Source organism: Corapipo altera, unplaced genomic scaffold, assembly GCF_003945725.1.
Source record: "Corapipo altera isolate COAL_440 unplaced genomic scaffold, ASM394572v1 90, whole genome shotgun sequence".
NCBI lineage: Eukaryota > Metazoa > Chordata > Aves > Passeriformes > Pipridae > Corapipo > Corapipo altera.
The window spans coordinates 1,002,628-1,028,454 of NW_020884990.1; the positions used below are offsets into that span (position 1 = coordinate 1,002,628).

General features: G+C 40.4%; 1 protein-coding gene across 2 annotated transcripts in view; it reads right to left on the reverse strand.

Moving 5' to 3' along the window:
- Window positions 1-25,827, reverse strand: part of LOC113958185 (BMP/retinoic acid-inducible neural-specific protein 3) — a 179,252-nt gene that overhangs the window by 6,980 nt on the left and 146,445 nt on the right. For both annotated transcript variants that reach the window (XM_027666292.1, XM_027666293.1), the window contains exon 7: window positions 19,475-19,697. In XM_027666292.1, the coding sequence (XP_027522093.1) occupies window positions 19,475-19,697 (223 nt within the window). The remainder of the gene's footprint in view (window positions 1-19,474; window positions 19,698-25,827) is intronic.

Below are 25,827 nucleotides of genomic sequence, written 5' to 3' on the forward strand. Positions count from 1 at the left end.
AATAACAAGAAATAGCCACAAAAATAGCACTCGTGCCCTCAGGCAAACACATCATCCATGATGCCTCCTGTTTGTCCAGCACACAATCCATATCCATGGGCTTGGCAGGTATCTTTCACATGGATTTTCATGGATGAGGTGACTTAGCATTTCTATTAAAGGAGCATTCAGGGGGCAGGCATATTTTGGGGGGATGTCTTTCAGCCTGCCTGGCACAGCACTTGGATTCAAGGCATTAAAGCCTTTCCCCTCCTCCCTGGCTGCTGCCACTGGTGGTGCTGCTGAGGGACAACAAAAGGAACTGGTTTGTCGCTTCACCTCTGCCCCAAAATCAATCTCTGCTGGCAAGTGGGTTGAGGAGTCCAAATCCACACGTAATCCAGTGTTTTCCACCAGGCTGAGACAGTCGGAATTGACATTACAACAAAGTTAAACTGACCCTGCCCAAATATTTCTCATCTCTTTAATTTTGAACTTAACTCTTAACAGCCAAACACTCATCCCCCAAAAACCCAAACTGTCTGGGATATAAGGAGAGCAAATTAACTTTGGCTTTATATCTGGCAGGGGTTTTACAATCACTGCTGCTTATTGCAATATAGTTCTGTCAAACATTACTATCAGCTGAATGCTTATTGCTCACTTAATCTATTTACCTCGCCATGGACTTGCTCGAAAAAAAATGATGGTATTGGTAGAAAACACCCCTTTAACTTGAGAACATTCATGATCAATCACTTAATACCAATCTGTAACCCTGGGAAAAACCACAGAAGTTGGAGCTCTAGGACGTAAATTTAAAAGTAATTTTAAGAGCACCACCTGTCCTGTAACTGGTAGTATATTGCCAGTGTTCCTTATTTACTCAAATATAACTTGACTGAATTCTTTTAATACTCTATAGCAGTTTCCACTGGCTGTTTTCAGTTTCTATGGGAACACATTCAATTATTATTTTGTCTCACAGGACTGAATTGCTGCATAGACACCCCATCCACATATGGGTACTTGAACTCCAAATGAAATATCTGCTCCCTCGGCTCCAGAAATAAAGGTTTGTTGGGTACTCAAAGACCATTTTGTTTCCCAGCATGAAATGATTGAGCCCGGGGAAGAAAACTTGAAGTGCCACGGCATAATCCTCAGTGCATCCTGCAAAATCCTGCAGGTTGAGGATGGAAAGAATTTCCCAACTTCTAGTTGAAGCTGACATCAGGGAAAAAATAACTGTTATAAAGAGAGGAGGACAGGGCTGCTATTGCAGAACTGCCTTGCCAAGGGGGTCTCATTGCTTTCCTACCTCCTGATCTGCAAATTTCATTGATCCTTTCTACTTCAAATTTTCTGCTGAAGCTGAGCATGGGTGTTGAGGAGGTTGTTTTACAGACCTTTTACATTCTGACTGTTAATTATTGTTTATATTTTTTGTCTTTTACATTGTGAACCATGAAAATCACAACTGTGGTTTTAAGCCAGCTTGTATTCAGCTAATGCTGCTCAGCATGTAAAACATAAACCCATGAGAGGGAGTTCAAAAGCAACACCTGCAATGGCAAGACAATCTCCCACCCTCAAATCCAGGTGCTTTTCCTTCAGGTAACCCTGGAGTCAAGGGTAGTTCTCATGTGCAGGAACAGAAGGCACAAAGCAGGAGAGTGGCTGAATTCTGAGAGCTGATTCCCATGTCCTTTGCTAAAGCGATCACAATTTGGAATCAGGGAATTTCAGATTAGGAATTAGGAGCAGAATAAGAGCACTGGACTTCAGATGAAAGCCTTTTTGCATCAAAAAAGAAAAATAACCTTTCTCAACTCTCTACTGCTCTGCAGGAAAATTACCTTCTTTGTAATATTGGAAAGCATTTTTTTATCTTCTCCTTGGCTAATTTTAATTTCTCTTTGTTTGGTTTTTTTTAATATTTATTTATTTATTATTTATGTATGATCCCTTCGGAGCACAGAATGACAATAACTTTTATAAACAAAGTGCTAATTACGAACACCTTGTACATAACAGTGACCAGGTTTTCCTCTAAATTATTACTAATACATAAAAGATGGTCTACAAGTTTTTTCTAGGGAAACTTGGCAATTATTGAGGAAAATATGCCACTTTGCATTGTGCTGAGTGATAACCTGTTTGAGTTTTAGACTCAGAGCAATTATGGAGCAGCTTCCTTATTTGGGAGGGGAGTGGAAGCAGCATGTTGCCCTCACATCACATAGAAGGGGATGGATAAAAGATGACTTTTTTTTTCTTTTGCCAGTGATTGGTTCAGACATTGGACACAGCTACAATTCTTTTCCTCCTTGAGCAGAGCTATTGCTCAGAAATGATGGATGGATGAGACTTTCTGCCCCCAAAGTACACTCTGCCAAGGACAGAGACCCAAAGCTCCTTCTCAGGGTCATATGAGGTCACATCACAGTGAACTCAGAGCTACCACTGCATTACATCTTTCCTCCCCTTCCCTTTCCTCATCAAATACCAACCTTGAAACAGCAACAACAAAACCAAAGAGAGGAGAAATCGTGCAAAGTTTAGAAGCACAAACATTTGGGGTGGTCCCTAAAACTGGGCTGTCCCTGTATTGTTGCATATACTGGGAGTCATCTTTTATTTATTCCTCTTTCCCCGCAGCCAGTTCACTGGCACTGAAAATGGTCCATGAATTCCTCATGTCTCACTCCATCTGAGAGAGGATTTCAGGCCCTTCCAGCCTGTGCTGAGCCACGTTGGGCAGATCAGTCACCTGTGTGGGGAGTTTTCAGAGCCCTTGAGCAGCAGCGACTGAGCTCAGCCGGACAAATCAGCAGCTTCTCTCCTCAGGCTCCACTGCAAGGTGAGTGATTTGTGGAGATGCTGTTCCAGACACTGCTCATGATTCTCCTCCTTTGCTACCAGAGCTGTGGAGTCTCTGAGCAGTGAATCTAATTTAGTGCATGAGCAGCACTCGTGTTCAGCATGACAATAATTTGTAAATGCTCTTTTAGACACTACATTTTCAGGCTCAGGGAGCCCTCTCCAATTAAAAACAGATTGTCCTTAATAGAATCTATAAATGTGAACTAGAGGATCTGTCCTATTTTCTTTTGCAACTTTTTCTTTTTCTTTGTAACAAGTTTACCCCAACTATTTTCAGCTTTATTGTCCTGATAAGACAGCAAATTCCATTTCCTGCCATCTGCCACTAAATTTGCAATTTTCCACCAGATCACTAGGTATATAGAAGGGATTTGTTTGTGTTTGTTACTTTAGAGAACTTACTATAGACAGGCAAAATGATTCTTCCATTTTTGACTTGGCAAAGCCTCCCCTGATGGTTTGATTTACAAATATTAAAGAAGATGACTAAGATTCTGCTCCTACATCATCTACATTGTGAGGGACTTTTCTGGTTTCCCAGTTTCATCTATTTCTTCAGACTTACAGTTTGGGGTGGGGTTTTTTTGAGATGTGATGATTTTTAAAGCTTGGGGTTTTTCTATTCAAGTGGTCTTTTGCATTCCCTATTAACTGTGTGTCTGTTTTTGATGGATCATTCCATTCAATATCCAAGAACTTGTAGAGACAAGAGGAATTTTACTCCATACCCGTGTGAAGGTACATTTGCTCTTTCTCTTTACCTTTATTCTTAAATCTCCACATAACTGCTTGTCAAACTTACACCTCCTTGATTTTTTTTTTCTGCAAAAACTGCTTAAAAAATCACAAAGGTTCCTAAAAAAACTCCAGTTAAACTATTATTGTGGTGTATTTTTTTTAAAGCATAAGGAATAAGAGCATATAGTTTTAACTGTAGATCTCAATTTGTTAATATGCATTTACGTTATTTATCATTCCAATGTTAGGGTTTGTATTTCTTATTAAACTTAAGTTTCTCTTTAAGCAGGATCCATCCTCTTAAGAAATTTAGGAGCTCAGAAGTGGCACTGCAATAATATATGGAAAATAACAGCAGTTTTCAGTGTTTAGCTTTAGTTAAGCACACCCTCATTCCCTAGGAAAGGTGTGCAATACCATGTGCTTACAAACAAACAGCTGCAAAAAGGAGATTTTTCGCAGAAAAATAGGCAGTTTAAAATGCATTTAACATTTTCTCTTATTCATTCACTTAAAGTGTATGCAACATACCCATGACAAATTAAAAATTAGTACAGGAAAGTCATATCTGAGCTCATGACTGTGGCTGGTTTGGTCCTTAACATCCAGAAATGTGGATTTAATGAGTACTATTCTTTTACTAAAAATAAGGTTTTTTTAAAAAAACTAAAGTCCTGCTCAATAAATTTTGTGTAAAGAAAATTTAGACATTTTTAATTTGCTTGTTGTTAATGTTCTTTGTATCTGTTTGATACCTGCCAGGCTGAGAGTGGGCTGTTGTGCAGATCAATGCAATTGCTTCTGCACAATCAGCCTGAATCCTTTCAGCTATGGAAATTAAATTAATGAAATTAAATTAATGAAATTAAAGTATTAATATTAAATAAATAAATAAATAAATGAAATGAAATGAAAGTACTAATATTTAATTATTGGTAACCTTATACTGTCTCACAAATAACAGTAAAAAGGGATGGCAAAGAACTTAAGCAATGAGAAGTTTCTCTTCCTGTGACTCAACCGGTCACAAATAGCAGAATTTTTGAAAAAAAGACTATGAATCAAGGAAAAATTGATTTTTTTTTTAATTGAAAGGCATTTTAATTGAAATAGTCATTTTAAAGGAGGACTCTTATTCTTATGCCATGATATCAGTGGGTATCTCCCAGCTGATGCCAACAGCCCAGTAAATGAACCTCCTTTGGGAATGAGTTTTCATAGGACACGTGGCAGCAATTCCAGCTCCAGCTGAGTTTCAGCAGAGTTTGGATGGCTGCAAATTTTTGTCTTGTAATTAGTGACCAGTGAAAACCACAAGTCAAATAGCCTTTTATGCAGAGTTGTTCATGGCTCTATTAATACATATCACCTCTGTCCATATATAACTTCCATTTCTGGAACCCCTCTACTGCTGCTCAGGTCCCTCAGGTGACTGTGTGCAGGTTCCACCCTGGATGGTGCCGTGGTGCTGCCAGTCCCACAGCCACCCTAGGCATGTTTTCAGGCTCAGACGTTCCTTAAAAGTACAGAGGCACCTTCTGCACACTCTCACCGTGGCTTTGTGTCTCATGTCCAGCTGTGAAGAGTGTGATGCTGGTACCCCCACCCCAGGCAGGACCTTCACCTCTCCACAGTCCCCCTGGGCCACTGAAGTTCAGCAGATGCCCTGTTCACGTATTCCCAAGCTCAGCCAAATATTTACACCTCTTCCAATACTTTTATGATGACCCCAATGTTCCCTAAACAACCTTCCAGCTGTTTACATTCACCCTTGAAGGGTGAATTCCACAGAGGAAGGCTGAGTTCCTCTGCAATGTATTTCCTTTGTGAGAACTCCAGTCATCATGTAACTATTCACAAGTGCTATGCTACAATAATCTACTTTTATGGGAGTTTGGAAGATGAATATAAAATAACATAATCCCCAGCTGTGCTGTTATGTGCAAAGCCATCCCATTAATCACACTCAGTTTTACTTTACAGCTTTAAAAGTATGCAAAGTGTTGCTGCCATTCAGGTGCCTCAGTGCTGGCAGTTGCACACCTTAACTGCATTTTAAAAGCTATCTTCTCAAGAAATTAAGCACTCAATCTTTTCCCCTTCCTCCAGTGGAGATGTTAATTCAGCACCTTCTGATGTCAACAACATACATAGAACAGCCTGGAAATCTGGGCAAGCAAATGGAAGCTGACCAGTGTGCCAGCTTCCAGACCTGAACATAAAGTGTTAACCACAGTAAAAAAAAAAAACAAAACCCAAACAACACCACACATAGGTCAATTATTTTGTTTCTTTACAGATCATCTGAACTGATTTAGGATCTGTACTTTCCCATGAGGGTACTGAGCACAAATTAACACTACGTGGTAAACCTACACCAATGTGGGCAGAAAAGACTTGATTATCTGGGGTTTAAAAGAATGAATCCGTGTTAGACTGATATTGCCAATAAAAAAAAGAGTCTTATTAGTGTCTGTGGGACCTTGCAGACATAGGAGTGAAAACAAGTAAATATTTGGGACCGCTCACTTCTTTCCTGGAGCTGAAAACTTTATGGGATGTTGGGTTTGAATTGTTCAGATCTAAAAAAGGAATGTGAATTAAATTAGGCATTAGAAAGAAGTTCTGCCCTGTGAGGGTAGTGGGGCCCTGGCACAGGTTGCCCAGAGGAGCTGTGGCTGCCCCTGGATCCCTGGAAGTGTCCAAGGCCAGGTTGGACGGGGCTTGGAGCAACCTGGGCTAGTGGAAGGTGTCCCTGTCCATGGCAGGGGGTGGCACTGGATGGGCTTGAAGGTCCCTTCCAACCCAAACCATTCTGGAATTCCAAAACACAGCCTTTTCTTCCAAAGTATGGGAAGTTCTCTGACTCAGAGGGATCAATCTGTCATGTACCTGCTAAAACAAAACTTATTCAAGTTGTAAAAGCAGAAACCACACCAGGGCAGTTTTATAAAATTCGTGGGGATGGATTTAGAAAATAATTTCCTTTTGGATTTTTTTTTTGGTTTTTTTTTTTTTTTAAGAGGCAAACTTCTGTGAATTTTAACTTGTGTGCTCAAGAAGTTTTTCCTTGACAATTTTAAAGGAAAATTGTACAGTTTTGTTGGAGAGAGAGTGCTGCAAATGCTCTCCTTAATTTTATTCAGTAAACACATGAATATGATTTTGTGTCTGCAGAGTTTAATTTTTTATACCTATGATTAGGGCTGATGATCTGCAAACATTGCAAGGAATTTCTAGTTATGTTTACTACGAGGGGTAGACGTTTAAAGCAGGAATTAAATAAAAACATTGTGAATTTCACAGCCATAGAATAACAGTTCCATTTCACTATCACCATCACACACAGGGTATCAAGGATGTGGTGAATGCTCTTGTAAACTTCAAAGGTGAAACAGATTAAAAGAGGATTTTATTTGTAAATTAGATTTGAAAGCTTGTGTGAGATCTGTGATCCCACAGACTATGAGAGTTGCAGTGTCATGGATTTCACAATTGCATGGCACCATTCAGCTGAATTTGTCTATGGAGCTCTATAACCAGATGACTGTCTGCTATTCAGCAAAAAAAAAAAAAAAAAAAGAAAAAGAAAAGAAAAAAAAAAAAGGAACAAGCTCTGGAGTCATCACTTGCCAAGATTCACAGGTGCCTCCTGCAGAAGCCCTCTTTACAAAGCTCCCCTCCTCAGTGTCAGGACACTAACCTCTATTCAGCACAGAGAAATTCTGCCTTTCATGGACAGAGGGTCTGTTTTTGAAGTTAATCCAACCCAAAGTTGCAGCAACGCTTGGAAGCCCAGATGCAGTTATTCTGTACACACTTCCTCTAAATATCCACGGCTGCAAACTTGTTTCTCTGCTTCTGCCATTCAAAGCTGAGGATTGTGGCTTTTATGAACTTTTGCTCGCCTCCTAATCCACGAGCGAAACGTTTGCTGTGCCACAGTCGATGTGATCCCCAAATGTGGCTGTACAGAGCAGGAGCAAGTTGGCAGATGCAGCAGATGGCCAGCAGAAGAAATAAAAAATCACTTAATGTCCAACAACCTCATACCCAGTGCAAGACTCATTAAACTGTGGGCCGGACTCAGCAAGATAAAACTGCTGCTCGAGTGTTCTGCCGTGCACGGAGGGCTGAGCTGATGGAACAGAAAATCTCCTGCTGGCTGGGGATCTGCTGCCCTGGGCTGTGCTCAGAGCTGGCTGAGGTGCAGGGCGGTGGGGCAGCCCCGTCAGCAGCTCCGTGCCCTGCCCGGTGCCCTGCCCACCCCCCGGGTACATTTGCCACCTGCCTGGTTTGTATTTATGGCCCTCCCAGCCCGGTGGTGCTGCTGCAGATCCTGAAGCATCTCCGCAGATGGTGAGCCATCAGCTCACATCACAGAAATCATCACTTACTGGGCCCGGGTTTTTCCAAAATTAAGGCAGCTTTGTTCCAAAATCTGTGGAACAATAGAGGCACAGTTTCAAGGGCAGGGTGCCTTTGGGTTCTTCTGTGGTCACTTAAAGAGCTGGTTAGGATTTCCTCTCAATTAACAAGGAGCAGTTTCTTTAATTTGGAAGATTAAAAAAAAAAAACAAACCCACTACAAAACTAATGAATGTTTAAGATAAAAATCCTGAGTTTAGATTCTATTGAAAATATCATTGTTTGAAATAAGGAAGGGGAGTCTTTGGAAATATAATGAACAGAGTTTATGCAATGTGGAGAGAGATTCCCAGTTGCTTTTTAGAGGGAAATGCATTTCAAACAGTTAATTTAATTCCAAATTTCTTTTTTGAAAACACGCTTTTTTGTGTATATTTTTGTGTATATTAATTTTAATTAATGCTACAAATCCTGACGTTGGCTGTACTTTTATGTAACAGGAGAGGTTTGAAGGTATGTTGAAGTTATTCCTGTCCTATGTGTAGGACAGGAACTAATTATCTAAGAATTTGAATGCCCAAAAAGCCAGACAGGAAAATAAAAAGAATTGAAGTAGAAACTTCGGTTTTGTTTTATAACAAAAACCTGGAGAAAATAAATTTTAGGGTACATATGGCAGCAGCTTCATAATGGGGCAAAAAGCTTTCCTTTCAGTAGAGATTGTAACTACACTTGTAATTTCTTGAGTTTTAAACAAATAACTTATTGTTGCAAAGTAAGCAAAGAAAAGGTGATTCTGGGTGGACTTCGGAGAAGGTTTTTTGTTTGGTTTGATTCATCTTCTTACTTTAATATCTTGACAGTTGAGAGAAGTCAGTCATTAAAGGTAATAAAATATAACTATATTAGAAAATTACCAAGTGTCACCTTTTGTCTGGAGTGCCAACAAATTTTATTACTTCTGCTCCTTGCAATATATAAGTCCTTTATTTTATACTTATCATCATCTATCGTTTCAGAGATGGGTTTCTAGAACCCTGATAATATTCTGACCAGGATAAATTCCTTACACATTAATTGGAATTAATTCCCTCTGCAGCTGTGCTCTATCATCTGCTACTTAAGGGGTTTTTTAATGATCTGGGGATGTCCATTTTAAACTATTGTATTGATTGTATCTCCTTAATGTGTCTCAGAGCCCAAAAAAGGGGTAAACAGGTGATAAATTCTGAGTCAGCCACACGGGATAGATCCCATGGGATCCCAGGATGTGATTTCTCTGATTCCTTCACGTGAATTCTGACACCTTCCTGGGAAAAAACCCTTCTTGCCATTCCCTCAGCGAAGTGTGAGTTGAAGCAAAGGTACTCTGATGTCTTAGACATTGATTTTCTCCTTGTCATTGTTGGTTGTGCAGCTGTAGAATATGGAGATAACTGCTTAATTCCAAAATCCTGGTCAGGATGTGAATGTGGGGGAAGGAAGCTTGATAGCAAGGCAATCTTGTTTTCATTTCAAATGTTGCTTTAAGGTCCTGATCTTCACTTGTTGGTTCAATAAAACTTCATTTGCATTCTCTCAGCCTGAAGCTTTCCTGTTTCCTGCCTAAAACAATACTTGAAAATTTAATTTTTATAAAGGATGTTACTGATAACATGGTGTTTTATGTTCATTTTCTGTGGTATATTTATGACACTTCTCCAAAAGAATAAAAACCTTGAGAAATATCTGGGGGAAATTTGCTACAGTAACAATTTATGGAACATCCCAAGGATTTTTTTTTTTTCCTTTCCAGGACCATATAAACATATGACCAAAGTTTACACATCAATATGATAATGAGTTTTTAGATACTACAAACACCCATCACAGTTAATGATTGCACTGACAATTAACATTTCTAAGGGACAACTTGTGTCACACAGATTTTCTACTCTCTTGTTTGCTTAGTCTGAAAGGAACTGATCCTGTTGCAGGTACAAGCAACTCGGTCCACCCAAAGAAGGACAGCAGAACCTACTCTGGAAAGTTTTCTAACTCTAATATTCAAAGAATCAGAGAACTGTAAAGGTTAGAAGAGACCTCTCTGATCATCAAGTCCAACTGCCACAGAGATATGACCCAGATTAAGATCTGAGAATCTGTTTCTTATTAAACACTTGGAATATCTTTTCAGATACAAAAATATCTGTTGTTTATAGTTGTGTTGGAAGGGGCTTGGAGCAACCTGGGCTAGTGGAAGGTGTCCTACAGTCCAGCCTTCATCTCCCCTCTCACTCTGCCCTCGTGGCAAAGCTTTCCTGTGCTGTGCATCAATCCCACGTTCCCACAGAGGGACAGGGTTTTCCTTGGAACAGCACAGCCCAGAGAAGTGTTTCTGTCACAGCAATTCCTGCTGAGACAGGAGCTGCACAGACACTCTCACTCTGAAGGAACACAAGGGAAGAAAGAGAGCAAGAGGGATGGGATACAGTCAGGCTCTTGCTGGGCACAGGCTGAGGGACTTGGGGGACTCCACAGAGGATTCCTGATGCTGGAGACAAAGCCCATCCTTTCTGAGTTCATACATGTCTTATTTAATAACTCAAGAGATGAGAAAAGATGTGCCCTTGTGGTACATTCTCTAATCTGTCTGTTCAAATATGCTGGTGAAACCTGGGAGACACCCCAGCTTTCTGGATGTGGGAACAGCCTGAAGCCCAGGGTGCTCCTAGATCCAGGATGTCCCTCTGGTGTCCTTGCCTGACCTCCAGCTGTGTCTGCGGTGTCCATGGTCACAAAGCTCCAAGGTGGTGCTGTCTGGAGGGGCTCATGGCCATCCTGTCACATGCCAGGACTGCACAGACAGATGGTCATCAGGCCAGGAGCAAACAGAAGCTGCCAAGCCCAGAAATGTGTGCCAGGATCCATCCACGGGTCAAGTAATTATTTTAAAGCATAGAGACTTCCAAGCCTTGTGAGTCACCGCAGTGCTGGCTCTGGTTCTGGCTCTGCAAATGATTCATGTGGATAGGTGATTAAGATATCTTTAAATTTGGCCTGAGGGAAAGTCCTTTGCAGCACTTTGGTCACAGCAAAAGCCGAAAGGCTAAAAGCAAGACCTTCAGTACTGTGGATCTACACTGGGGATTAAATGTGCTGAATAGTTTAGAGCTGAAATTCTGTGGTAGTTTTTTCTTAACCCAGGTGCCTCTTTTTTTTTTTTTTTTTTTTTTTTTTTTTTTTTTTGGTAATGCCACATATCTACAAAATAAAATATTATTTTAAGCTCCTTCTGTTTAATTTTCTTCAAATTTTCAGGCTCCGGTACAAAATTTGTCTGGGGGGAAAAAAAAAGACAGTTTAGACATTTGGGTTGGAAATAACCTCCTGTTGTGGAAGGAACAGAGGCAATTTGCAGTGGTAGTGAATTAGTTACAGTAGTGGTACAGCAGATATGAAATAAATGGATACTCCAGATATTGTTTCATGAGGGAGAAAGGGAAACTAAGCCCAACTTTCTGCTTCTCAGAAATGGACTGTACAGAGGAAATTCGCTTTTCAACAGAATATGTGATTTCCCTTCTTATAACCCTGTTACTCTTAGAAACGAGCCCACAAGAAAGTCATGAAATTACTTCCTTGAGTCCTGTTCTGCTGTTGCACTTCTGTGCACCGTGTCCTTCAAAATGTCCAAATATCCAGCAGTGATATGAAATGCATGGGCAAGGCGAGTCCCATCTGCTGTGCCAACGTTTTGTCCTTTTACAGGACAGACTGTTTGCCACTGCACTGGTGTTTAGTGATTCAGAAATGAGATTTTAGTATTGCAAGCCTCGGAACAAGGTGTAATACAGCACCCTGCAGAATTGAATCAATATCACATCAGATCAGACTATACTGGTAGAACTTCTTTCCTGTCAGATGATTCCTACCGAGATGATTTTTCTCTTTTGAACATCCTGGGACAAAAATGTAAACCATAATTGCTACAGCACTGCTCTCAGGGGACAGTTGCACTGGGGAGTATTTTATAGTTTAAAAAGGGCAAAACGTGGGTGTGGAAATGTGACTTAATTCCACATATTGCACAGGTGGTGTTTCCAGAGCATGGGAGCAGGAATGCTCCTGCCCTGTGACATTAATATAAACTGTCTCCTCGTTTCACAGCACTTTCTGATGTGCTGAAATTACTTCATTCTAACGTTGCTATTCATCAGAAACATCAAAAGTGACGTTGTTGGGAGGCTGGAAACATTTTCACATGTAGCAGGTGGTCAAGAACAGCCTCTTTGAGTGCATGGTAAAGTGCTGCAACATCAGGAAACCAAATCTCCTTGAGAGAAATTTCCTACAAGGACAGAGGCCAAGAGCAGCTGCCCCATGTACACACAGCTCCTAAACCACGTGTGAAAACACACACACAACACAAGAGTTTATCTCCTCACTGTTATCAGCCCTGTTATTTGCAGGGCTCTGGATCATATTTTTATGTGTGTCACGTTAGTTTTAAATAACTCTAATCCCCAATCCAATTAAAGGTATCACCTCAAAGCAGATCATTTGATTTCCTCTGAGAACAGATGCTGACTTATTATTCATGTTAGTAAAGCAACCACTGCCAAACTGACCTTCATTTATGTCACACACTTTCATCTTATCACCTCCCTCTTCCGTGGCACAAGACTTTCAGATGTGCACCTGGGGTGGCAGATCCAAGCCAGATTTCCACAGGAGGGGCATTCCTTTACACTGAAACTTGGAAATCCATTTTTAACTCCCAAATGAAGTTTCTTAATGGGAGCATTAATAATAGTAATTATTAAACATACTATAATAACACAATCTATTATTATTATTTCTTTGTTCTTTCCTGGAACGATTTTTGTTTAGAAACATCTCAATGGTCCTTTGTACTTTATTAAAAGATGGTCAAAAACCAGACAAAATATTGGTTTTTCAGAAGCATAATCTACACCAGAGGAGCTTTTGCTGTCTTATGTTGCCTTTCCATAACAATTTTCATCCAGACTCACTGCTCACTCTCATTCCAGCAGCCTGTTAAGTGATGGATAATTAGATTTTTTTTTTCTCTTACATCCAATGCCACAAATGTGCTTTGAGAAGAAAACTCTCTGCATGATGCACCATGAAATTTTCACATCTTGAACCCTGGTGGAAGGTTTTATTCCTTACTAATTTTGTGCCTGTGAATCAATTATACTCACAGCAAAGCAATCTACAGTAGCTGATAACCAGCTCTGGGATGTAAGGAACTAATCCTGGGTTACATCCTGAGGGAATGGGATTAATCTGCACTATCCTTTTTATTTTTTATGTATTTTGTTCTGTAACATTCCAAAGGAAACAGGTTTCAAGGCCTCAACATTCTTCTGGACTGCGTTACAGATGCTGTAAAAAAGCCATCCATTTTAAATGTTTTTCTGCACATGGACTGAAGGGAACACTAAGATACAAGTCCCTTCTCTGACGTGTTTTTAGAGTATTCAGGCCCTGTTGCCCTTCTAGGGCATGTGAAGTTTTTGCTCTGTGAAATTCAAAATGCAGAGAAAAATGAGAAAATGTAAATTCCTGGCTCTTCCTCCTGTCATAGCTGCCTGTGGTGCATTCTGTGGGAAATTCCAAAATAAAAATCTGGTTTTAAAAAGCAGAATTCCTTCTGAAGCTCTTCTGTTTGATGGGGCTGTTCACTGCCTCTAGTGATGAACTCCTTCTAAGTCTGCATTAGCTTCAGAGTATGTTCCTTAAAAAAAATAACCTTTGTGGAGACAAGGACATACTTCAAACATAAGGCTGCCAAGAATGACTTTTCTTTCAGAAAGAGAGGTTTTTATATATTAAAATAATTTATTAATTTTTTAAAAAATTATTAAGGAGTTTTGTCTGTATTTATCGTCAGCTTCTGTTACCAGAAGAAGATCCTTTAAATGTCTGGCTGGACTATTGGTAGAACCACCCCCTTCACTGTAAATTAGATGGTAATATTAAGCATCCAGACTTTTCAAAAATTCAAATACCAACATTTTATTCAAGACTTCATGCTTTTGTGTGCACGTGTCATACCTTGGGCTTTTAAGATGGAAATTCTTATTTACTTAAAATACTCGTAACCTTCATTTGCAGTTTGTTGCAGCAGGTTTTCACTTTGTTATTATGCAAGGAAGATGCAAATTTTTTTGCACTGACCTATTGTTGGATTTACGTTATGTTTCTCCTTTTAATATTTTTGTTTATGTCTTTATTAAATCACAGTTTGTGCTGATTAAATTTGGCCTCAAGAGATGCTTTTTCATTATGAAGTGATTTAAACTGCATACAGATAAGGTTCCTACACAGAGCCATGTACTGGACTGAGTGCACTCACTCAAAGGGATGACATTAGTCAAGGAACCCACTGAAATGACACCAAAAAGAGTGACCAAAAAGTGCTAGACTGGCACTTCTGAAGGAAGAAATGAAAGCTTCCCCCAGTCTTTAATGTCTTTCAGTAGTGTTTGACTATTAAATCAAATCAGAGGAAATCATTGCTGCCCTTCTCAAAAAAATATTTGGGAAAGTGAAGATTCTCCTTCCCCACCAAGTCTCTCAAGTGCAGAGATTCTGGTTTTCTCCCTCTGGTTCCGTGGTGTGGGTGGATGTGGGTGCTGCTCTGAGGCACTGCCAGCAACCCAAGGGTGGCACCAGGTCTGTTCCTGGGATTTTCAGCTTCTCAGCACGTAGTCACTGCGTTTGAAATGAAAACACCCAAAACAGAAAGAAACCCAGCTTTCTCTCCCCATAACAGAGTGACCAAAGTACAGCCATGACTCTGCTTTACCTCTTCCCATTGCCACGTGTGACCTATGCTGACATCCCTATGGAGTTCAATGATATTTCCTTATTCCCTTCACTTATTTTGTCTTTGAAGAACGAAAAGGTTCGACCTGCAGGTGATGATGACAGGACACACTCCCAGATGTGCCCCTGCAGTGGAGTCCCAGGGCTCAGCCCAAGCTGTGAGGAGGCTTTTCCCCTTCACAGGCAGCAAAGCCTGTAACAGAACATCACTTTCTGACCTCCCTTGAGAAAGATGCTGCTGGAAGGGAGAGCTTGGACTAACTTAAGGACCAGAATAGTCCTTTTCTCAGGGCAGGAGCACTTGACAACAGATACCACGTGCAAACTCTTTCCCAAGATTAAGAATTGTTCCCTGTTGAGTTCCAAAATACAGTATCTGCAGAAAGAAATTTGAATGGTCTCTGCAGAAGGCCATGGAAAACAGAAGATGGAAAAACCCCTTTTCACTGACCTCATCTCTGTGGACTCTTCCTGCCTTCTTCAACAGGATGTAAAAAGACTCCTTACATCATGTTATCACATGCCCTGCCCGAGCCAGAGAATCTACATCCTGATCTCAGCAGACCTCTGCATAAAACCCATTGTGTTCCCCCCTTTGCATGAGTATAATCTGTATCCCTGGCATCCTGTGGACCCAATACCTAACTCCCCTGTAAAATCCCCCAAGATAAAGTAGGGTTTTTCCCATAAGGTAACTCCTAAGACCCCAAGATGTATTAACCTCGGTTTTCCCCTCATGTCATCCTTGTGAAACCCCCCCATTTTAATACCATGAATATGTAAACCCCGCGTTACATATGTAACCCTAAACCCTTTAAAGTTTTATGTCCAGTAAAGGATTCCAGTTTTCTTGCCTCCCTGGGATCGTCTCAGCTTTATTGACCTTTGCAGTTCCTCACACGTGGTCCTAACACAGCGCAGGCACACAGGTGGTTTTACACCTCAGCTCCCTTCCTGCACACCCAAACACGTCCTGCTTCCAGCACTGCTCCAACACCCCTCCCACCTGCATTCCACGGCACCTCCGGGCTCCTGCCAAGCACACTGAGCCCCGTTCCACCCACCCTGCTGCCCAGGACTGCGGCAGGAGCTGGCCATCTAGTGGAACAACAACTGCTGCAGGAGGTGGCCCCTGGCCAAGAAAACCCGGTGACACTGCAGGTTTGTCAGGCTGATGTGTCAGTGCAACGAGAACACGCTGGTAACGAGCACTCGAGCCTCTGGAAGCAGCCGAGCCTCAAATTCATGGAGGCAGCACTTCATCCTGGCACTATTACCCCGCAGAACAAGTTTTTGGGTTTTTTTTTAATCTTGTTTTTCTCTTTATCGCTCAAAATGGAACGTTTGATCATCCCTTTACATGAGATGGGAATGGATTACCTGCACAGCAAGTTCCCTGCTCCTTGTTGGCTTTGAATTTTCAATTTGTATTATTTTTTGAGCTCAGACAACCACTAAATACTGCACTGATTACAGAAAAGGATTGATTAATTCAGGTGAATTTTAAGAGCTACATTCAGCAGTGCCATAATGGTTTATAATGGAAATCTACAGACTTTTGATGGATCTTGGCGTGATTTGACTTTCAGGAAAAAGAACATGTTAATGAAAGCAAGTTTAAAAGCTGGGCAGAACATCTGGAACTTGAAAAGATTTGCAATTAACAGAATAAAACAAAAATACTAATCCTGTTCCCAACCCCACTGTACACAAAACTGCTGCAGTAAATCGCTCTGATCACAAGTAGAAACTGAAAGAAAACTATTTCTACTTTATTCCAGCTGAAGAACATGAACTGTTTCAAAAATGAGACACGGGAATGGAGTTTCTTTGCTTGCAAGTTAATTGAGTCTTTTTTGCTATGAACAACGACATCAGGAGAGGATTCAATGCTATTCTGGTTTCGGGATTGGAAAATTAAAATATTAATGTAATTTAGTCTCATGATTATTAAGTGGCCTGGAACTCAGGAAACATGAAATAAGTTACAAGAATTTCTGTCTAACTCATTAATTAAGTCTCATTTAAAAACAATCAGGCCAACAACTTGGTTTATGTTCAGTTAAAAAGTTTTGTGGCCAGAGAAAAGAGAAGAGTACTTTCAGTAATTAATGATAACCTTGACTGCGTGTAGGAGCTCCTCCAAGCATGACCAAACGATTTCTGGCAGACTACACAGATAAACCCCACTAAAACTCAAGGCTCAGAGACAGTTTTCATGAATTACATTAAACTTTTTAGGACATACCTCCCAGTTTCATGAGAGAGAAAAATCAACTCTCACTTTTGACACATTCCTTTAAAAACCCTCTGTACATGTCTTTTATTGACTAGTGAAATACAGTGTAAAAGTCAACATTAGCAGAGTTGTTTTTACTCACTGCCAGCACCATGACCTTTATTGAAAACTGAAGCATTGCCTGTTTAATCTGCATCTGAAAAGACCAGTGCCTAAAAAATGCAATTTAAAATAGCATTTATACCTTCATTAGCTCAGTCTAATTTCCCTTTCCATAATAAAATTCACCCTTAACTATCACTAGCAGAGCCCCAAACACTAATCTGAAGGAGCTGTTTAGAAAACCTTCTGTTCCAATTCCCCCTTCTTGTTTCTTTGAAGCCCAAACTACCCATGGCACTGGCTTGGGCTGGAAGGAATCTTAAAGATCGTGAAGCTGTGGGTTTTTTTGCTTTTATTTCTATCTTCTCTTAAACACAAAGGAAAAAAAAAAGAGTCCTGGGGTTTGGTTCTCTTCTCACACTCGCTGCCTGCCAAGATGCCTGATTTGACAGCCTGAGGGATGGCTCATGTTCCTCCATGGCATGACTCAGGGATTCATTCTCCACTGCATTACCTGCTATTCATTTGCCTGTTGACAGGTATCAAAAAATTCAGGACCTGATTTGGGTTAGATATATTCTCATCATGAGCAGTATCTGAAAACTCTTCTGTCAATACCTGTGTTTCCTTTCTCCTCCCTATCGGTCTTTTCACCACTGATAATCCTTTAGCCACTCTTTATCTTGGTCTATCAGAGTGGCTTTTTAACCAGGTTTGGACATGAAACCAGCTTCTTTTGACCTTTTCCCCTTGCTTCTCAGTTTAAAGCTCTTCTTATCAGCCATAAAAGCCTGGATGTCAGAAGGCAATTTTCCCAGATAGGCAGATGGAATCCAACTTTGAACATGCTCCCTTTTAGCAAACACATCCCACTGGCTACATATTCCCAAGCCTGCCTTTAACACTGATTTTGAGTCATCTGTTGATCATCATTCCATCATACAACCAATCTCCCTCTGTGCTGACTAGAAAAAAATTAGGATAATCTCTAAAAAGAGACACAGTAAACTAAAAAAATGGTGGCATTCCTAAGCTAGAGATGCCTTGCAAAATTTAACTGGGATGAAAGTTTGGTGCAACTCCCTGTAAAACAGTCAAACTCATTGCTTTATTGATGGCAGCCAAAGGTTGTCTCACAACCCTGCAGAGGTTGTTTTGGAAGACCTGATTATTTAAAATTATTTTTAATATATTATATTAAATTTTGGTGAGGAAAAAAAAAAATACTGAGGCTGGGTTGTTCCTTGTGCTTTAAAAAGCTCTGGGTTCCTGCTGAAGTGGTCGCTGGTGAATCATCTCTTTGGCAGGATGCTCATCCAGGCTGTGCCCAAGACACACAGGAGAGGATACTGAAGCACTGCAGTGATTGCACAACCCTTCTGAGCGGAATGTTTTCCAATTATGAAATGACCCTACAAGTGAAAAATACATTTTTTTGTTTCAAGCACAAAGCACAACATGTGGAAGAAGGGCGGCATGAGAGCCACAACAACTGTCTCCTGAAAGAAGGGGAAGGGCCAGCAGCAGGCAAAGAGGAATTGATGGAGCCTGAGCTTGCAATAGATGAAGAGCTGAAAGCAGGGGAGTGTGAAGTAGCCCTGGCAGTTCTGGAACACTGAACCTAAACTAGGTTTCTTTAAAATCAATGGAGACACGTGCTAAATGCAGGAGTCACTGGACTATCCCATTTTGTTTGTGCTCGGAAGAACAATGTCCTTAAAAGCTCATTCATTCCACATTTCCTACAGTGTCACTCCACTAATTTCAACAAAGCCATTTTCGACCAGCAATCACCTCTCCCCACTTTATGCTGATGTAGATCTGACTGGCTGCCTTTCAGGAGCCCTGTTTCTAGGAAGGAGTGAAACACTTCTCTTTTCTTTCCTTAGGCATCCTTTCGAACCTAATTCATATCTGACAAACGAGACAAGAAATCAATTGTGTGCAGTGTACGCCGGATAACGACCCACAAAGGTCCCAAAATAGCCCTGCTCACTCCAGGAGAGGTGCTCAGTGTTCACTGTGAGAGTGTTTGGCACCGTCACATCTGGCCCAGTGCCACTGAAAACACGGCTCTGGAAAACAGGGGGACCAAGTGGGATGAATTTGTGCACTCACGTGCTTTCTGAGTTGCCCCAAACAAATGAGGATTTATCCTGACCTCGCCATCATATTTAGGAAAACCCCAACAGAGGGATATTGAAAGGTGGGACTCCCTACAACCACAAGGACTGCACGCTGTGCCTGCACCATTCCCACGCCCCGAGGAGATTTCAGGGTCAAGAGAGCAGCTGGGATCCCTCAGCGTTCCGTGGGCTCCCTTACCTCTGCCTTGGCATGCGGATCAGGGGCTGTTTGTGGCACCTCTTGCTGAGGCCAAAGAGCTTGTGCACCGTCCTCTGGGCCTTGAGGAACAGCTGCCTCATGCTGTTCTCCAGCTGCTCGTAGCGACGCTGGAAGTTGGAATCCATTGTCCACAAGTGCATGACAGCGGACGTGTTCAGGAAGTAGTTCATGGGCAGCCTCTTCATGAATAACTTGAATTCATCTGAAAGAAACAATTAATAGCCTTTAATGACCTATCATGGTTTTTCTCGCAGCGGAAATTAACGTCTGCTTTGGTTTTTTCTTGAGCTAATTTTTATAAATCTGATCTTCTGAAGTTTTAAGATGGGACATTTTAACTTTTTCGAAGTTGAAAGCTGACTACGCTTTTATTGGTGATATCAGAATGAAGCCAGCAAAAGTCAATCTCAACGTCATTTTTAACCTGATATTAAAGCAAATACAAGCACTTATTTCTAAACCTGGATAATATGAAGATGAAGTAAGAAACAGAGATTCTTACCTTCAAATCTAGGATCTGAAAGTAAATGCCTATTTAATGATTGATGTATGTTGACTCATTTGAAGATCAGAAACTGTTTTAAAAGAAGTGTATTCCAATACTTAGGAAATGCAAATAAATGTGATTTTACAGGCCACTTCTCTTATATACATGTTATTTCACCTGAGACAAGCCACTAAATCAGACTTTCAAAAGCATTTACAATTAAAATGGAGCCTTTCAAAGGATTTTATGATACTTCAGCATTTTATGACACTTAAGAATGTCCCCACAACTTCTTTTTGACTCCAAAGTGGTGAAAAGGAGCTCTTCAATCACAAGGTCACTGGTACTGGGAACCTGCTCTGCTTTATGATTTGTTCTGGTAGCTCAGCTCACATAAGACATGTAGAGAGAATCTTATTAACAGAAGTTTATTAATCAGTGAGTCTGTTTTCATAAGTAGGATAATTTGCAAGTTGATTTATAACTTCTGAACCCAAATAAATGTTCATTAAAAGGGCTATAATTACCGGGGGGGGGGAAATATGAGAACAAGTAGCACACTTGAATGCACGTTTATCCCTTTTCCTCCTTGTTTCCATGGATTAGCCCATTTCCCTGTCTGCCCTCCTGCCTCCTGCTCTCCTCCCACCCTTCACAATCCATTTTTTTCTTTCAGCTTGTTCCTGCAGCAAAGTCACTCATCCCACATTTTGGCTTTCACCCTGCCAGATGCTCCTTTTGGGTAGTCTGCACTTCAGCAGACTATGTGAAAAAAAAAGTGATCCAAGTGCCTGAAGTAGCCTCCCTCTTAAAACTAAAATAATCATAATATTTAACATTGCTGTAATTTTAGGATGCTCGTGGGAGAGGGTTGAGTGGGAAAAACGTCTGCTCACATCAAAGAACACTCCCTTACCATCACTGCTCATAAGTCTTTTGGGTTTACTTCAGTTTTTTTAACGTGTTTACACAAAGCAGGCAAAAAATACTTTCTTTTTTTTTTTTTAGTGGTGGAGAAGAAACATCTTTTGTAAATAAGCTGTAAAGGCCCTTGACCACATCCTGAGGGACACAGGGCATGGATGGAACAGAACAGTCCCACTTAGGCACAGCATGTTCTGTGATGGATGAAGACTCATAAGGAGACGAAAGGCTTTGAAAGGTCTTCTGGCAAGTAAAACATGAAAAGCAAGGTGCAAAGATGATTATTTTATATTCAATAAAGTGGTTTCAATAATCCATCTGGGAGTTCTTTGGAAGTGTGCTGTTCATTTTCTCCTCTGGGTGTGAGGACAGCACTGCTGCCCCTCTGCTGTCCCGGGGTACAATTTAGGGACTGAGGGAAAGGAACTGTTGTTTATTTATTTTCAAGTATTTGGACCCTTTTATCTTTTGCTTTTTCCATTCCTTAATTTTGTCTAAGTTGGTTTTAATCCTTCTTGGTCCAACAAGAATATCTGTTCCTGGCAGCTTAACACTTGGAAAATCTACATTACCAGACAGGCATCTCTGTGAATCTTAGTACAGTTTTGGGAAAACTGGTTGCCTGTTTTCTCCTTCCCGGGTGACAATCATGCCTTTCACAGAATTATAGAGTAGTTTGGGTTAGAAGGGACCTTTAGGGTCATAAGCAGAGACACCTTCCATTAGGTCAGGCTGTTTAGAGTCCCAATCAACCTGACCAGTCTCTGCCTCCTCACACTGTCCTTCCAGTCCTCAATTCCCCTCAGGGTTTGCACAGAAGATATGAGAGAGGGTTATATCTGGCTTGTCTGAAGCAACCACAGTCACATTGCCTTGGTAAAGCCTTCCAAGGTTAAAGATTTAATAATTTTAAAAAACTGGTAGTTTTAAAAAAAAATAATAATAGCGAACAAAGTTAACTGAACAGACACAAAGTAGGTCCTTTGGTTGAGTACAGATCTGCAGTTTGTAAAAATCAGACAAGTTCTACTAAACTGAGAGGAGTGGGGGTGTGTATATATATGTGCTCTGACACCTTGGGAGGATTAGGTCCCAAAGCCACTCTCCTGACTACCTGTTTTAATCACTAACTTCTCATTTCCCTTCTGCCCCTCCGAGACACTGGGATATCTACTTAAAATGAGCTCCACGAAGCCCAGACAAACCCAGCTCCCTGAAGAGACAACAGACTCAGAAGATGCCTTTTCAGCTCTCATGTTGCTGTAATCACTTATTTAAGGAACACTGTCACTTTGCTGTCCCCTGCACTGAGCTCTACGGCCAACAACTCATCGGGTGCAGTGTTTAGGAGTGATAAGGAGGGTTTACACTCTTCGACTTGCACTGCAACAGCACTGCCAATAAGAAAATGTTTCTTTTTCTCCCTGCAATAAACACCATCTTTGGCTACCCCTGTGCCCTCTCTGATCCTGTTAATGAGCTCTGTAGTGCAGGTAAAGGAGAGGCAGAGATAAAAGGAGCACGGTTACAGAGTCCCTGCTGCATGCAAAAAAAAAAAAAAAAGAAAAGGGATGATAATGTGCCCATATCTTAAACAGACACATTTCATGATCTGTGAAACTACAACATGAACTCCTAACACCGAGAGATGATTAAACTATTACACTCTAATCAACACACTGTGCCAGCCATTCCTGAGGATTAACAGCCAGTATCACAGTCCTGGGGGCCATAGGAAAGGCTACTTCTAAAACACAAAATCATGGAATACCCTGAGCTGAAGGGACCCACAGAGATAAGTGAGTGCCACTCCTGGCCCTGCACAGGACACCCAAGGATCCCACCATGGCACTTGATACCAGGAGCAATCTGATTCCTGCACCTGCTCTTTCCTTGTCACGTAGGGAGTGCACACAGTGCAATTTTATGTATTCTTAACTGATTGCAAACAAGGTAAAAATGGCTGGTCAAACAAGTGCATTTTCTGACTGTTTGTGTCTGGTTTTCACGTCCCCCCTTCTGCCAGGTGAATCTTCCTTGTATGAACAGCGCCTGGAGATTGAAATGGCACCCAATAGTTCAGGGGGAAAGAATAAATGAGAAATATCCTAATGGGACCAAACAGTGCTGCTAAAATCAGATGGGTATCAGACATATTTAGGCTGTGATAAATACCCAGAGCTGCAGGGATGTAACTCACTGTTATTTGGTACCAGAGCAGGCTCAGTGCTCAATGCAGTGATTAATATTCTGCACATGGAGCTGGCAAAGGCCACAAAAACACAGGAAGCCTCATCAAGGGGGTTGATAGTGCTCTGCTACATGGAAAAAAGGTGCCTGCTCTGTGTTGGAAGAGAACCAAGAGAATCTCCTGATTTCTCTGCAGGGAATATTTTGCATATCCCTGATATTTTACCCCAAGGACTATCCCACCTACAAGACCACTCACACTTCTGGTTTTGTTCCAGCTGAGGTTGGGTGGTTTGTAGAACTTTTCCAGGTTACCAAATGTCTATTTTTTTTCTTCTTTTTTTTTTTCCTGTTGGCTCCTATTCTGGCTGAAATTAGTGATGACATATGACATATTTTTTTTTCACATGTGAAAAAAAAAAGGGAGGGGAAAATCTAGATATGATTTAGGAGAACGTAAAGCAAAACACAGCTTGAAAATAATCTGCATTTGTTGATATGTTAGGAAAGAAATTGTTTCACTGCAGAGTAAACTGAAAGAAATGTCAGCCACCTTCTCTCAGTCTCCAGAAATGACAGTTTCTGGGAAGATGACATTCCATCAAGTTTTGTTCTGCTGTTTAATTTAATGTCATATGCTGATGAGCCTTTTTACCTAAAGTGAAATAATTTAATCTTATGGAGACAAAACCTTTAACATTGAGAATTACAACATAGTTTTCAGTAAATATATAACCCTGTTTAATAGTGGATTATATCACCTACCCAAAATTAAGTTTATTTTTTTAAAAAGAATATTCAAAAATTTGGAAAAAGCAGCCTGACAATAACTGAAAAAGTTTAAGAATCCCTTGTTGACTGAAACATACTATTCAAAACAGGCTTACATGTAGTCTATGTATTTTCTAAAATTTATAAGAATTTGGACTTTAGTGGTTTTTTTCCACTTAGCAAAGTTCAGTAAAAGTATGTCTGTAGGAGAAAACCACTTTTCACATCATATTGTGCTGTCAAAATCCACCATTAGACAGCAATTGTAATGGGCTGCTTTGTCATTTCTCTAAATGATGTTTTAAAAAAACATTTTTCTCCCTTAAAAATCTACACATCTGTCATTTGTGCATAAATCCTCTGGTTTTAATCGAGTTCTTCCATTGCTCTAAAGGTGTAAAATTCTGCCCTCATAGTCTAGAAGGGCTAGAGGCATTTTGTGAAAGGATTTTTAGCACTCCAAAATTGTCTTAAATCTTTGGAGATTTTCTAAAATTCTCCAAATGCTTCTAATTCCTCTAAAATCCTCTAAAGGGAACACTGCAAAGTTTTCCTCTTGAATCAGTCAAAATGCTTTATCTTGACAAAACTGAAATTTTTTATGGTTATGTCAACCTTTAATTTTGTGTCATAACATAAAAGTTATGAGGTAAAAAAAATGACAAAAATGAATAAACATTGCAAAATGAAGGTCAAAAGCTTTACTGTTTTCTTAAAATAAAAACAAAACCCAAAAAACCATAATTTTGCAATTACAGGAATTCTTCCTGGTTGTTTGTTTTTTTTTCTGAGCAGTTGCCTCAATATTTTATAATATTCTGGATATAAATCTTTATCTCTGCTACAGTGCAACTGCATTTTCTGTTTAGACTGCAAGCTCTTCAGAGAAGAGCCTGGCTCTTATTATGTCTTTATAGAGCAGTTAGCACAATAGATCCCAAATTTAATTGTTGCAATTTATTAGAAATAATACAAATAAATTTGCCTGTGGCTCCAGGCAACTGCCCCCTCCTTGGAGCCCTCTGTGGGAGCTGCAATTAGTGTGAGGAGAAAGAATTCTGGGAGGAATGATCTCATAATCCCCCTTTTATCACACTTTTTACTGTCCTGGCTGTGAAAACCTGCAGCTCTCAGCGTGTGACCGTGGTGTTATCGTTCCCCTCCCATAACGACGCTTTTCAAATTGTAATCAGGGCAATAAATATGACAGCAAGTCAAATGCCAGTGTCAGCTGTAAATCAAACCACAAAGCTGGTGTCCTGAGAGGATATAAAGCTGTAGGACCTACATTTCCAGGATTGCTGTTCATTAAAGGGCTGCCTCAATATTGTGCAGGTGTTATTAAAGAGATTTGTAAAAGATAGATGTTTTTTAAAAACATCCTTCCATGATTCAAAAGCCCGGGGAGAACAAAGTCCTAAAATGAACATATATTTGTTTTTATGCTGCTGTGAATTTTAGTTCTTCATGATGCATTACTCGATTTGTCAAAGAAGTAGCAGCTGTTTTCCAAGAAATATATGCTGGAAAATAATCCAACTCAAAGAAGCAGAAGACTGCAGCTTGGAACAACTTTATTTCTTGATAGAAGAGATAGTAAATCTGAATTTTCCTCCCCCCCTTGTTAAGCTAAATTAGTCAGCTCCCCCAATAATTAAAATGTTTCCTTCTCCAAAGCAAAGGATTTCTACTTTAAACTTCCTGAAGGACACAGGGAAGGAAGGAAATGTATGTATGTTATTTTCCAACCTTAATGATTCTCTGATCCTATGACATATGTTACATGTGTTATATACATACCCACATGTGCATATATATGTATATTAGACAGTTAGTGCAGGTAATGTCAACCTGTGAGAGGAACAGGAAACCACAAACCCTCCCCTTGCAAGCTCTGAAACTCTCCTGGTGCCAAATGAAGATGAAAAAATGGCAGAGTCGAAATCGGTAGTAAAACCAG